The 15,331-nt window shown below is 44.5% G+C and overlaps 1 protein-coding gene across 1 annotated transcript; it reads left to right on the top strand.

Annotated features, from left to right (window-relative positions):
• Nucleotides 1-4,848: 4,848 nt before the first annotated feature.
• Prdx3 (peroxiredoxin 3) lies at nucleotides 4,849-13,930 on the top strand. The gene is made up of 7 exons (XM_047554226.1): nucleotides 4,849-4,952; nucleotides 6,020-6,155; nucleotides 8,397-8,538; nucleotides 9,089-9,224; nucleotides 10,358-10,461; nucleotides 12,420-12,585; nucleotides 13,038-13,930. Exons 1-7 carry the CDS (start codon nucleotides 4,917-4,919, stop codon nucleotides 13,089-13,091), a joined length of 774 nt encoding a protein of 257 aa, XP_047410182.1. The 5' UTR covers nucleotides 4,849-4,916; the 3' UTR covers nucleotides 13,092-13,930.
• Nucleotides 13,931-15,331: the final 1,401 nt, after the last annotated feature.

Raw genomic sequence — 15,331 nt, 5'->3', positions numbered from 1 at the left:
CACTCACAGTCTTCAGGTTACTGGAAATTCATTCACTTAGCAAAATTTGCTCTGTGCACTGTGAATTAGCCCGTAAGTACACAGAATTTTGAATACGTTGAGTAAAGGGAAATGCAGACCCTTACAGTCTGAGGCCCTTTCCCCATATTACCTAGTGATCAGATAATGAACATCAACCTGAGGATCCTGAGAACAGCCAGACCACCACAATCCATCTTGTGACCCCAGGACTGATGTCACCCACACAACTTCCCAAACCCAGCGCTTACCCAGTGTCTTTTAAAAGGAGAGCGGAGAGTCCCAAAGCCCCTCCCCCGTGAATGCTCCTGTCTTGCTCTCCTAAATAAACCTCTGTGCATCAGCATCTGAATGTGCTCAATTACTTTCTGTCGCATACATCAAGGACCCCGTTGTCATCGTGAAATTCATTTGAAAAAATAAGAGATCCAGAATAGCCAAAACAATCCTTAGTAGGAAAAGTGAAGCAGGAGGCATCACAATACCAGACACAGTAACAAAAACGGCATGGTACTGGCACCAAAACAGACGAAAGACCAATGGAACAGAACAGAAGACACAGAGACAAGCCCACATAAATCCAGTTCCTCATACTAGACAAAGGCACCACAAACATACATTGGAGAAAACATAGACTCTTCAACAAATGGTGCTGGGAAAACTGGAAATCCCTATGTACCAAAATGAAATTAAACCCCTATCTCTCACTCTGCACAAAACTCAACTCAAAGTGGATCAAGGACAGAGGTATTAAACTAGAGACTCTGCACCTAATAGAAGAAAAAGTAGACCCAACTCTCTGTCATGTCAGCTTAGGAAGTGACTTTCTCAACAAGACTCCTGAAGTGCAAGAAGTAAAATCAAGAATCAGTAAATGGGATGATATCAAACTAAAAAGTTTCTTCATAGCAAGGGAAACAATCAAGAATGTGAAGAGAGAGCCTACAGAATGAGAGAAAATCTTTGCCACCTGCACCTCCGATAGAGCATTAAACTCCAGGATATATAAAGAATGCAAAAAACTCAACACCAAAAAACCCCCAAATAACCCAATCAATAAATGGACAAAGGAACTGAACAGGCATTTCACAGAAGAAACACGAACAGTCAACAAATACATGAAATAAATGTTCAACATCACTACCAATTAGAGAAATGCAAATTAAAACTATACTGAGATTTTTCACTCTAGTCAGAATGGCAATTATCAAGAATATAAGTAACAATAAATATTGACCAGGATGTGGGGGGAAAGGCACACTCATACATTGCTGGTGGGACTGCAATTGCTGCTGCAAACTGGTGCAACCACTCTGGAAAGCAGTATGGAGATTCCTCAGAAAACTTGGAATGGAACCACCATTTGACCCAGTTATCCCACTCCTTGGCATTTACCCAAAGGACTGAAAATCAGCATACTATAGTGATGCAGCAACATCAATGCTTGCAGAAGCTAATTCACAATAGCTAAGCTATGGAACCAATCTAGGTTCCACAGCTAGGTTCAACAGAAGAATGGATAAAGAAAATGCAGCATTTATATGCAATGGAATATTACTCAGTCATAAAGAAGAATGAAATTGTGGCATTTGCAGGTAAATGGATGGAACTGGAGACTATCATGCTAAGTAAAATAAGCCAATTCCAAAAAAAAAAAAAACCCAAAGACTGAATATTCTCTGATATGCAGATGAAAACACACAATAAGGGGGTGTGGGACAGGAAGAACAGAAGTTCATTGGATAAGACAAAGGGAAATGAAGGGAAGGGAGAGAAGATGAGTATAGGAAAGACAGTAGGATGAACTGGACATAACTATCCTATGTTCATATATGAACACGTGACCAGTGTAATTCCACATCATGTACAACAACCACAAGAATGGAGAGTTATACTCCATGCATGTATAATATGTCAAAATACACTCCACTGTCACATATATCTAAAAAGTATTTTAAAATGCAAAAAAAAAAAAAAAAAAGAAAGAAAGAAAGAAAGAAAAGAAAAGAAAAGAAGAAGGACCCTGTCCCGACCCGCGGGACATCAACACGGGACCGCAAACCTGAGAGAGAAGGAATGAAGGGACAAGAGACGCAGGGAGAGGCAGCAAGACAGGAATTCTGATCAAGCTGCAAATTTTTATTGTTCACACAGGGGTATTTATACTGAGGGAAGGAGGGGTGTGACAAGGTGCAGGCTGGTTGGCTGTGTTCTTCTGCTGGGTTCCTGATAGGGTGCAAATTCGCGCCGGCCGGGAGGTGAGGTTCGCGCCGGCGGGAAGGTGAAGTTTGCGCCGGCGGGAAGGGAGGGGCGCTGCTGCTTATTGTAAAGATCAGAATGTTCTCAGAATAAGAACTTCTTGGTCCCTGACAGGACCCTATTGTCCTGAGTTGAGGTTCCCATTCTTGGGAACCTCAGGTCACCGTCAGGGACAGGTTCTTGTTCTTCCTCTATGTGGTTTAGGGAATATCTTTCCAAAACCACAATCTCCATCTTCTTGTCTATTAAATCACTGGGCTAGACTACAGTATATTTATTTATTTATTGCATGTCCCTGTTTTTTCTTTTGTTTTTTGTTGTGCTGAGTGAAATCCACATGGTTTAAGTTAACCATTTTAAGTTAAAAGCATTTTGGGGTGTGATGGTACACACCTGTAATCCAAGTCACTTGGGAGGTTGAAGAAGGAGGAAGGATTGCAAATTCAAGGCCAGTCTCAGCAATGTAGTGAGGCCCTAAGCAAATTAGTGAGAACCTGTCTCAATATAAAAGATAAAAACCAAAAGACTGGGGATGTGGCTCAGTGGTTAAGCACCCCTGGGTTCATTCATTACTAGTACTGTCCCCCCAAAAATTTTTTAAAGTGTCTTTATGATTCAAGATGTACAATCAACATCTCCACCTAGTTCCCAAATATTTTCATCACTCCAAAAGAAAATTCTGTCAGTACTGTCCTCACAGGACCTAGCAAGCACCAATTGTCTATCATATAAGATCAACAATAGGTGACTTTTTATGCCTGGTTTCCTTCACTTAGCATAATGCTTTTGAGGTTATACAGTTGTAGTATGTATTGGTACTTCATTCCTTTTTATGACTGAATAATATTCCATTCCATGTTGAGCTCCAATATGATCGCCTTCCGGTTCCAATCATCTGTTCTACACACACATAATGAACACCAATTAAGCACAAGGCAGGTGCTGAGGGGAAATAGTTGGGAAAACATGTCTCCTTGAGTCTAAAGCAGTTCTTTCTAAAGCAGGGGGCAGGAGCCCATGGTGGCACCTGGTGCTACTTGAGATAATTTTAGGAAATAGGCTGCTGGGGGAAGAGGGGGAGCAGAAGAACAAATGACATCAAATCTCAATTATTGTCTTTTTAATTCTCTTTCAATCCTTCTGATTACATCAACGAAAAGATCTGATGTGAGCTTAGAATGTCTCTAACTACCTTCTTTCATTCTCACTTTGTAACAAAAGAGCTCGGACTTTTGGCAGACGACTGTATCTAGCTGTGTTGCAGGAAACCGACTGGTCGAGAAGCAGCAAGCAGCCCTGGGACAGGAGAACACCAAACTGCCCTTTTTCCTGGTGGGCCCAGAGGAAAAACAAAACTCCAAATTCTGAGCCCCTATCCACAGTTTCTCACGGTATCTATAGGTTATCTAGTGTCCCCGATATACGATTGTGCAGCGGTTTGTAGCAGGAAGCATGTTTACAGAAGCAGGGTGGTAAGGGAAGCTCCTTTTACAAGGTCTTCAATTAATCTCCAGCCTTGGGCCAGTGGGAGCCTCCAACAGATGCATTCACACTTCAAAGGAGAGTAGCTGTCTCCTAGGGGAAGTTCTCTATAATCCAAAAGATAGGGACCTGTGGTCAATCAGGCTTCCTGAAGAAAGGTTGCCAGAGAGGAGAAAGACCCCTTCCCCAGGCACTGGTTTCTTACCATAACATTTTTATAATTTCATTTGACAACCAGGTCTGGTTTTGCCATCACAGCTGGAACTGTATTTAGGATGATTATTTTAAATCACCTGCTATGTACAAGAAGTTGTAAGTTTTTCCACTTAAGTTATCTAACTTTTTTGGGGGGAGGCGGTGCTGGGGATTGAACCCAGGGTCTTGTGCTTGTGAGGTAAACACTCTACCAACTGAGCTATATCCCCAGCCCCATTTTCTTTCAAATAAATTCATTTATGTTTTTAAAAAGTGAGTTAGTTGAAAGAAAAAGCAAATCACATTCAGGTGACATGCAGACTTGAGAAACTAAGTTGGTAATGGAGTGCCTGGGGTTAAATCAACTTAGAGACTGCAATTTGTCGCATTTACTGTGAGGCCACTGTGTGATGTTTGTGTATGTTTGAGGTGCTTTTCCGAATACTGTGCTTATCGCTGAGCCCCTGGTTTCATTAATTGGCAAAAGTCAAATTTTAAATTTGTCCCAATTCTTCCAATTTTGGGAAGAGAGGACACAATCCTAAAGGTCTGCAGGCAAACACACCTCGATACGCCTTTGTCACACACCTTATTAACGTACTAAAGCTAAATTAATAAGTAATTCCATTTCCTGTAGAAGCCAGACGCTCTGCCAGAGTCTGAAACAGCAAGGCTCTCTTACACCCGATAGGAACGGCAATCCACACGAGTTGAACAAGAAACGCGGAGAAAGGCATCTAGCTCCCTGCCTAGATTAGTTTTTTTCAGGTGGGGGCGACAAGAAGGAGGTCAAGCGTTCAGCTACTCAAAGGCTGAAAGGACACTTTCCAGGTGAAGTCCCAACTGGGAGGAAGGCAGTGGCTCCTCCCGGCCCCGCCCCGCCGAGGGCCCGACCAGGCCCCGCCCCCTCCAGGCCCCGCCTCCGCGCCCCGCCCACCCCGCGGCTCCCGCGTGCGCTGAAGATGGCGGCTGCGGTGGGAAGGTTGCTCCGGGCCTCGGTGAGTGGCTGCCAGCTGGGGACAGGTGCGGAGAGGCTGGGGGGCTCCGCGACCTGCTTCCCGGGCGGGATCGTGCTCTCCTGGACCCGCGGCCGCTGCTCGCTCTGGGAGGGCGCCGGCGGGTAACGGACCCGAGGCCTCCTCCCGGAGGGCCCCCTGCGCCTGCGCAGGGCCGCCTCCCCCGCCCTGCGCTCGCGGTCGCGTCCCGGAGTCCCTCCGCGCCCGGAGTCGCGGGTCCCCAGGGCCAGCTCCCCTTAAGCACCTGGTTCTGGCGCTGGAGGCAGGCGTCCTGGTCGGTGGTCCCGCTTCCGTCACCGACTCAGTGACCTTGGGCTGGGGACTTCGCCATTCTGAACCTCAGTTTACTTTCCTCTTATTTAAGTTGGAAAGAGCGATGGCTAAATCAAGGCGTTGCTGGAGCATGGTCTTAAATGGTGGATGGAAACACATTGTGCTACAGTAACAAAAACCACTTTCTCCTCCCACCCTGGGTGTTCTCTGTTACTTGGTTTTCTCCTAGTGCCCTCTTGCTACCCAGCCTCCTCTCCTTTCTCTTGGTAGGGTTCACGGCCGGCCCTGTCTCCTTCCTGCGTCATGCTGGATGTTAGTTGAGCAAACATTTCCCTTGAGGCCTGTCCAAACTTTTCCAGAGGCCGAACTTTGCTCTACTTATTTGCTTGTCTTTTGGGCTGGAGAGACCTTGCCTTTTCTAAGGAAAACCTTGACATGGTAGAACACACGTGGCAGATAGTACAAGAAAGGGACTTAAATACCTGGGGCCTGGCCAAGTCTCTCTAATTTTTTAACCCTCTGTGTTGCTCTTAAGAGTATGGAGTTTTTGATCCTTAAGTCTGTGTTCTTACAGTTTCCCTCCACCTTACAGTCTTGAAGGAGAAGGAAGAAGAAGGGAATGTTAAGAACACGGGGAATCAAAGGCTCTTAAGAGTTTGGATGTGGTCTTTGGTTCACAGGGACAAGGACAGCTAAGGCATGAAGCCCTTTCAGCAAGGCCAGCCTTCAGTCACCATTTGGAAAGACTTCCTCATAGAAAGTGTTTCTCTTTACAGGTTGCTCGACATGTGAGTGCTGTTTCTCGGGGCATTTCCGCTTCTGCAGTCCTTAGACCTGTTGCTTCTAGGAGAACACACTTGACAAACATACAGTGGTCTGGCTCTGCTCTATCAAAATGCACTTTCAGTACCAGTAAGTGTTACTATGCCATGGTTGGACTCAGGTAAAGGAAACACACATTACTCTCTTCTGGATGGGACAATAGTTCTGACCCCTGGCTATCCATTAGACACTCCTGGGAGCTTTTTCTTGGATTGCAGGGGGTGCACAGTACTGGAGATTGGCCCAGGGTCACAGGCTTAAGTAGGTACTCCGCCACTGAGGTACTTCCTCAACTCAGTCTATTTCAGCATCCTGAGTAGTTGGGATTACAGGCTACTGCACCCAGCTCCTTGGAGCATTAAAGCACTGCATGGTGATGTCCAGAAATGGCAGATCCCAGGGAAATTGTGTCCAAACAGTAGGTAACTGACCTCATCAAAACTTTAAGATCTGCCTATTAGAAAACCCTAAGAGGAAAATGAATAGATGCTAGGCACAATTGCATGCTCCTGTGATTCCAGCTACTGAAGATGCTGAGGTAGGAGGATTGCAAGTACTAGGCAACTTAGTGACATCCTGTCTAAAATAAAAAGGACTGGGGATGTTGCTCAGTAGTAAAGCACCCCTGGATTCAATCCTCAGTACTTGCCAAACAAACAAACAAACAAACAAAAAGTAAAAAAAAGTAAAAGAAAAAATGAACAGGCAAGTCATAACCTAGGAGAAAATATTCATAAAATATATATTTAACAAGGATTATTATCTGAGATAGCCAAAGAATTATAATAGCCCAATAAAGAGACAAACAGCTGGATAAAATAAAACAGCAGTGCCTTAGTTCCACCTCCAGACAAGTGAAGTCAGTCTCTGGTGAGACGAGTAGTTCAGTATTTTTGAAAAGCTCCCCGGGTAGTTCTAATGTGCAGCTAGGACTGAGAATCACTGAGACATACTGCCCTAGCCTGTGTTGAGAGGCATGGAGGAGACTCAGATGCCTTTTGGGCCGCCTGTGTAAAAAGGGGTATGAGTGCTGGCCGCTCTCAGGGAACCAAACCTGTCTGCTGGCTCCAACTGGCCCCTTAGGAACCAGACCTATTCGATGGCATTCTCCAAGATTTGTGTGAAGCCTAGACATTTCTTGAGCTTTCTACTCCATTCTCTAGACTGGGCTTTGCGAAGATCAGCCTCAGAAAACCAGTGGTACTTGAAAATGCCTCCTTAAGATTTGCCTTACCTTTAAGAAACACATGTGTTTAATATGCAATGGTTTGGGGGTACGTATTTTAGTGTTTGTGGGCAAGATGTCTCAAGTTTTTCACAGTTTTGAAAATACTTATAGTAGATATTTGATGCCACAGTTCCTCCACTGGTCCCAATTGCCTGCCCTCAGCAGCTCCTTCTGTTTCTCTTGGTGTCAATCCTAAACAATTTAATACTGGAGCTCCTTTGCCTCCCATTCTCAGACAGAAACAAATCATCTTTAGTATTTTTATTGTGGTGCTGGGATCGAACCCAGGGTCTGGTGCATGCCAGGCAAGCACTCTACCCCTGAGCTGCACCCCAGCCCTCCTTTACGGTTTTAACATATCTCCTGCATCCAATCTTTTTTTTTTTCCCTGTTCTGTCTGCCACTCCTCAGTACCTCTCACTTAGATAATTGAAATCACCACCTGCCATCAGTTTTACCCTCTGGCCAGACTAATCTGCCTGAAAACAGCTGTCTTGGCCCATCTCCTTCAGAAAAACCTCCTCCCAGTGCTCCCTTCTGTGAGGAGCAAACTCAGCTGTGTGACATGGAGGCTTGGCCTTCCATCATTCTTGCTTGCTGTGTCTCCAGCTGTTCTTCCCTCCAGACTTTAGCTTCTGTTCATTCCAATCAAACTGCCGTAGGCATTTCCTTTGACACACACGACCTGTGCCTGCCATTCCTCCAGGCCTTTGCCCTGTCCCCTCTAGACTTGACAGAATCTGAACAATATTTAGAATCCCGCTCCAAGTCTCTTTGTCTTTTTTCATTCTGTCCCTTCTGTCTTTGTCTTCCTCTTTTGGTTTCTGTGCACGTCCTTTTGTTTTTGTCTTTCTTTTTATTCATTTATTATGGCCCGGGGATTGAACCCTTTGAAGTTTCTCCATAGCACTTTGAATTGAGTTTGTGCACAATCGAGAACTTTGTGGAGGGAAAATTTACTTAAGAAGTACAGTTGAATTTCTTCATTGATTTATACAGCTAAACAATTTATATTGCAAATTAATTATGGGAAGTTTAAATATAATCACGTGGATGCTGCGTAGCCAATGGTGAACTACATGTGGGTGTGGGTCTTCTTTCAGGTTCCTCCTACCATGCTCCTGCTGTCACTCAGCACGCTCCCTATTTTAAGGGTACTGCCGTTGTCAATGGAGAGTTCAAAGAGCTAAGCCTTGATGACTTTAAAGGGAAATACTTGGTGCTTTTCTTCTACCCTTTGGATTTGTAAGTGTAATTTCTGTCACCTTTTCATGTCGTTCTGTTTTCAATTGCTCTTCCAATGGAGGGGAGGAATCTTTCTGGCCACTTGTTACTGATTGCCTAGTTAATCTGTGGCTAATTTACCAGTGGTAAATGCAGCCGGAGGGAGTGGCATTCCTTTTGCAGGTGTGTTTTAACATGGCTCTGTCTTCGGTGCTTTGGAGCAGTGGTTCCCTAGGTCGGTCTGTGAAGGTGTTTTTGCTGGTCTAGGGAAAGACTAAGGATAATAAAATGAGTTTTTTTTTTTTTTTTTTTTTAATAAAGCTTTATTTAAGTTCAGTTTTTAAAAACATTCTTAAAATGTGCCCTCCCACTTTTGGTATAATTCCTTAAATAAGAAAGTGATAGGAGAGAGTAGTTCTTCTGGTGTTAACACAGGAGTCTGCTGTGAATGGTTAACTGGTTTGCCTTTTTCACCTGTAAGCAAATCAAGCTAGTTTTTATGCTACTTATTGTTCAGATCTTAAATTCTTGACTTTAAATTATCTGATAAAACATTTTACTTTCTTCCAAGCACCTTTGTGTGTCCTACAGAAATCGTTGCTTTCAGCGACAAAGCCAATGAATTTCACGACGTGAACTGTGAAGTGGTTGCAGTCTCGGTGGACTCACACTTCACCCACCTCGCCTGGATCAACACCCCGCGGAAGGTAGGCGCTTGCTCACTTTACGTTGCATGTGCCTTTTTCCAAGTGTATTTTATTTTTTAATTGACAAATAATATATAATATACACTGAGGCAGGAGGATCGTAAGTTCAAAGCCAACCTCAGCCAAAGCAACTCAGCGAGACCAAGTAAAGTACAAAGTAGGGCTGGGGATATGGCTCGGTGGTTGAGTACCAGAAAAAAACCCCAAAACCTTGTATGTATTTATATGGTACAATGTAATGGTTTGTTACACCTGTACATATGTATGTTGTGGAAAGATCAAATCAGACTAACACATCCATTACCTCAAATATTTATCATTTCTTGGTGGTGAGGAAATATAAAATCCTCTTTTTTATCTGGTTTGGAACAAACTTTCATTAACTGTAGTCACTGTGCTGTGCAATAGAGCACCTGAACTTAGTCCTCTTAACTGTAACTTTGTACCCATTGCCCAGTCTCTTCCCATTTCCCAACTTCCCCACCCCTGACATTTACTACTTAACAGAAATGCTTCATGAAAAAACAGCCTAGAAGTTGTCAAAGTTTGGCCCGTCTAAAATGGGTCGTTTATAGGTCAACCTACCTACAGAGTCTGCTGAGCTTTGTTTCTTGACATATATTCACAGCTTACTACACTTGTATTTTTTATGGTACATGTAGTTGTGGAAACAGGTTCAGCAGACAGGGAACTCAGCTGGGGTCTGTAGCTGGGGTCTGTTGCCTCCCCTCAGGCCTATACTCTGTAGAGGCCATGTACTCTGGGTGGCCTGGAACTGTGGTGATCCGTGTGATCAGTTTTACTGTTCTGTGTGATCGTATTCAGTGTCTGTTACTCTATTTTTGTGTTTGAGAAATTGGTCTTCAATTCAAAGAATGTTTTAAGAATTAGGAAAAGAAAGGTCTATAGTATCAGCTTGATTTAAATCTTGCTTGGAAGGAACTTAGCCTTTTGTGCCTCAGTTTCCTCATCTGTAAAACAGTATCTGCTCCAGGAGGAAGTGTTTTAACAGGAAGAATTCATTTGTGCTGTTACTGTTACCTGTTACCACTTGTTGGTCTCAAACATTGTTACATGGTCAAGAATGTTGTAAGAGTGGCACAGCCAGCCAGTCACCTTTGTGTTTTCACTAGAATGGCGGTTTGGGCCACATGAACATCGCACTCTTGTCAGATTTAACCAAACAAATTTCTCGGGACTATGGTGTGCTTTTGGAAGGTGCTGGTCTTGCACTCAGGTAAGAGTCTGTTCTTAAGAATTCAAAATAGTTTTCTGTGTTCAGCATAATCCTACTTTTCCTTTTATTGGCTTTCTTTTTTTTCTTTCTTTTTTTTTTTTTTTTTTTTCCAAACAAAATATTTTAGTAAAGCATTTTTAAAAACAAAAATTCCTTAATTGTAGTTCGAACAAGCATTGATGAAATCCTCCTGTGAGGACCTGGCAGTCTCTCAGGAATGACCAGCACAGGTGTGCTTCGTCCACAACCTGTGTCTCTTCCTGGAGAAAGATGTCCTTGTCAGGGGCACGCTGCTCCAGACCACCTGGAGGCCCTTCATGGGTTCACTCCTGGCATTGAAGCCCTCAGGCTGTTTGGAGAAGGGGTTGTAGCGGGACAAAGAGGCCACTTTCTGGCACAGTGATAGTCTCCTGTCCCTGGAATCAGGTAGATCTGGGCTTGATTTTTTTTTTTTTTTTAACTCAGCTACTTAATGTCTGTGTTTGAGCAGGTTATTTGCCTCTAGAGTCCAGTCTGCCTTTAACTACAGGGAAGGTGTATCTCATAGGTTGTTGTTACAGAGGCTCAAAGAGGTGAAGCTGCTGGAGCTTTTGGCGAAGTTCCTGGCAGCAGTGGCAGCTGACGTCTCCCTCAGAATGCCCTTCCTGCCCTCCCTTGTTCTGTGGCTAAACGGTGACTCCTTTGAGTGTGAGAAACTTCACTCTCCTACTGTCACATGCTCAGACGCAGCCTTCCTAGGAGGGGCAGAGCGGAGCCTTAGAGCTCGCTGGTGTCCCATGGCCTGCGGAGGACAGAGCAGGAGGAGGGAGGGACCGGGCCTCAGGAAGGAGGCCCCAGCCCCAGGCACCTCACCCTGAACTCAGGAAACCTGCCCCCTCTCATCGCTGCCCTCTGACCTACTCTCCTACTCTCTTTCCTTACACCTGAGATTTTAGCTCTGGGTTGCCTCTGGTTGATGTCAAGGTCATTGTGATCGTCCTTTAATAAATCACAGCCTGGCTCCCTCAACGCTGGCAGCAGCAGGAGAAAGAGTGTCGGCTTATTTTCCCTTAGGGTCCTGCTAATTTTGAAGTCACCCCCTACCAGTTTCATTATTGGGATTACCAATGATCTTAAATCTGGCTAGTAAGTTGACCTCTGGAGTCTGTGGGCTCTGCTGCTGCCAGGGGCTCCCCTCCAGAAGCAGTTACCAAGGCTGGTTCAGCCTCAGAGCCTGGACCTCTAAGCACCAGGCCTGGGGAGGGACAAGTCCCTTTCACCTGGACTGTTCTTTAACTTGTCTTTTTCTTGAGTGACTGCCACTTGGAATTCTCTATCCTTATAAGAGGGACTGTTAAAACCACTGAGTGGGATGTACCTGTGTGCATCAGAGTAACAGCCCCACGGAGCATGAGAACAGTCCCCAGCGGGTGGGCAGCCCTCTGCACTGCCACTGAGTGACGAGACGTGAGGAGCACACATCTGCTCTCGTGGACTGGGGCCAGCTTGCTCTTGCTACAGATATTTCCCATGGGGTTTCCCCCTAACCATCCAAGACTCTGCTCATTCAATAAGTACTTGTTGGATACAGATGAAATATGTCTTTGTCCCTTCCCCTTTGCCTGTGGTTTCTTGCCACGGTTTGGTACAGTAGCTCAAAGAATGCTGGCCAAGTCATTAATAAGTAAAGAGGTCTTTGCTCTCTCTAGTTCAGTGACTTTCAGATACTGTGTGACATTCAGGAACTGTACTGTATGCTTTCCATGGTGGCCTGGTCCAGTCCTGCATCATTTGCTATCCTTATAAGAGATGATAAGCTCTTTGTACAATATGTACTCCAATTTTAAACATATGACAGAACTTAATTTAATAAATGTCATATTAAATGGAAAATTAAAGACATAAGAGCGTAGAAGTTAGACTGTTACTTTAGTTCTGGTACTATCGAGGTGCTAAGGAGAAATTCTGAAATTATGCAGAGGTCTCTTCATAATTGACCCCAATGGAGTCATCAAGCATCTGAGCGTCAACGATCTGCCTGTGGGCCGGAGCGTGGAAGAGACCCTCCGCCTGGTGAAGGCATTCCAGTTTGTGGAAACCCATGGAGAAGTCTGCCCAGCAAACTGGACACCAGATTCCCCTACAGTAGGTTCTTTTCCCAAAAGTAATGGGACCCCAGCATAGGGTCCCAGGTCCTCTCTGTCTTAAGGGAGTATCTGTCAAAGGGAACCTACCATGGAACAAGGATACAGACTGTACAGTGGGTGAAGCTGTAGGGTTGGGGTGGAAGTGCAGAGCCAGAGACCACATGTTGTGAAGAAAACAGACCAATTTTTAAAAATTGTTAAGAAAACCAGGCATGGTGGTATACACCTATAATCCCAGCTACCTGGGAGGCTGAGGAGGAGGGTCAAAAGTTGAAAGCTAGCCTGGGCTGTCTCAAAAAGGGCTAGGGGGTAGTGGTACAGTGCCCCTGAGTTCAATCCCCAGCACTGCAAAAAAAAAAAAAAAAAAAGGAAAGAAATTTATGTTAAAAATTGGGAACTTATCAGCTCCCAAAGTCGCTGTTACACAGTTGAATATTTTTGTATTTTCAGATCAAGCCAAGTCCAGCAGCTTCCAAAGAGTACTTCGAGAAGGTAAATCCATAGATGATCCCCCGTGCCCGCTGCAGCTTCTGCCAGAAGAGAACCACAGCTGGAACCTTTTCAGCATTTCAAGGATGATTATTTATAGAAGGCAAAACCTAATTATGCTTGTATTTATAAATATGACTCTAAATGTTTTGTTTCTGTAACACTGGCTAAGACTAACAATAGTTGCTAACATCAGGAGTTGTTGGGAACATCTTTATGGCTGGTAAGTTTCCCCTGAAGGCCTGCCGCCCTGTTTCTTAGGTCAGGTCTTCAGTGGATAAAGAAAACTCTCTTAGCCTTACTTGAACCTTTGTCTACACCTAAGTAGCACAACAAGCACTGAAAGCTTCTGATCAAGGGTCCTGAAAATTTCTTCTTGAATTTCTTTATATTAAACTGCTTTTTTTTTTTTTTAACGTAACAGATCATAGTTTTACATTATTAACGTCAGTAGTCCAAGTTAACTCTCGAAATGGATGTACATGTGATGGAAAGAAAAGTGAATCATGTTTAAAAAACACGGTGGCAGAGTGACTTAACTGATCATGCATGATCCCTATCCTGAGATTTATCGTTTACATAGTTATTTTACTCTTCAGGTGAATTAGTGTCTACATATATTGCTAGATTTATTTGTTTTTGGCAGTGCTGGGATCAAATCCAGCACCTCATGCATGATAGGCAGGCACTCTACCAATGAGCCACATGCGCACTGCTATTCCTAGATACTGATGAGGTATAATTTATATATTGAATTATTAAACCTAGGGCTTTTTTTTGAAATTATTGTAATTATTTGCTTTCTTGAAGTGCTCAATGTAAAATGTATCATAAAAAATAAACATTTTAAAATATTTGCGTCTTTTTTGGGGGGTACTGGATATTGAACGCAGGGGTGCCTAATCACTGAGCCATATCCCTAGCCCGTTTTTTATTTTATTTTTTTTGTGGTGCTGGGGATTGAACCCAGGGCCTTGTGCACACAAGGCAAGCACCCTACCCACTGAGCTATGTCCCTAGCCCTTATTTTTTTATTTTGAGATGGGGTCACGCTCAGTCGCTAAGACTGACTTTGAACTTGTGCTCCTCCTGCCTTAGTCCCCCAAGCAGCAGGGACAACAAGTGCCACTGCACCCAGCACACTATTTGCATCTTTAACATCAGCTGTTGGATTAACTTATTCTGGGCTCTACTCTTCCTTCTCTGATTATGTCAATTGTTACTGGGCATTTGCCACAGGAGCCACACAGATGATTGGGATGCTGGCCCCACACTCGGGGAACTCATTTAGGGGCTAGGCAGATATGGAAACATTATTTCAGCAAACATTATTTCATTATTTCAGTGCCGACCATGTGCCGGGCACTGCTTTGGAAGCATAAGAGTGAATAAAAAAGACGCCTAGCCTTATGCACTCAATGCAGAGGGAAAGCACAATAAACAACAGAAATTAATATAGAGTATTTGGGAAGTTAGGAGAATTGAGGGTCTGGAGCAGAGTTGCAGGGTTCTAGGGAGGGTTGTCAGAGAAGGCCATGAAGAGTCAGTTTTCTAATCTAAAAAGACAACAGTTGCGCCTATTTCAGGGTTTTGATGAGGGTCAAACATAGAGGAGAGAAAATAGACAATGAAGGAGGTGGGGGAATAAGGGTCTTCCTGGCAGAGGCCATGGCAAATGCAAAGGTCCTTAGGCAAGAGTGAGTTTGGGGTGGAAGGAGACTTGCAAGGAAGACGAAATGGAGCATGAATAACGAGAGTGGCAGTAGGGGTTCCAGAGGGCCTCTTGGGCTAGCTAAGGACTTTGGAATCTCTTGTAGGAAGGTTCTGAAGAGGGGCAACCTGTTTGTTAAAGACTGAAGCGCACGCTTGTATCCTAGTGACCCAGGAGGCTTAGACAGGAGGATCGTAAGTTCAAAACCAGCCTCAGCAACTTGGAGAGGCCCTGAGAAACTGAGAAAGACTGTCTCTAAAAAGGGCTGGGGATGTGGCTAAAAAAAAAAGCCTAGACTAGAGGTCCATCCAAACTGGGGAGGCAGAGAGGCCAGCTGGGTCAGTTTTGTGACACCGTGAGGGTAGAACCAACGGGGACCGTACACCTGCTGAAACACTGTGGTACAGTGGGCGTATTTCTGGGTATAATGGGAAGGAACACTGAAGAGGGCGCACCGTGCGCAGCTACGGAGGGCGGGAAGGTTTCCCAGAAGAGATGAACTGCTGAAGGCGGTGGACCGTGAGCCAGGAGAGCAGAGCAAACA

Source organism: Sciurus carolinensis, chromosome 5, assembly GCF_902686445.1.
Source record: "Sciurus carolinensis chromosome 5, mSciCar1.2, whole genome shotgun sequence".
Lineage (NCBI taxonomy): Eukaryota > Metazoa > Chordata > Mammalia > Rodentia > Sciuridae > Sciurus > Sciurus carolinensis.
The sequence above is the reverse complement of the archived record's forward strand: the minus strand, read 5'-3'. Positions and strand labels throughout refer to the sequence as shown.

What these genes read in the sequence shown, in the direction of transcription:
- Prdx3 (XM_047554226.1), top strand. Translation starts at nt 4,917, where the DNA reads ATGGCGGCTGCGGTGGGAAGGTTGCTCCGGGCCTCG. An exon ending in GAAGGTTGCTCCGGGCCTCG is followed by an intron (nt 4,953 to 6,019) that starts GTGAGTGGCTGC and finishes TTCTCTTTACAG; the next exon opens with GTTGCTCGACATGTGAGTGC. An exon ending in TTCTTCTACCCTTTGGATTT is followed by an intron (nt 8,539 to 9,088) that starts GTAAGTGTAATT and finishes CTTTCTTCCAAG; the next exon opens with CACCTTTGTGTGTCCTACAG.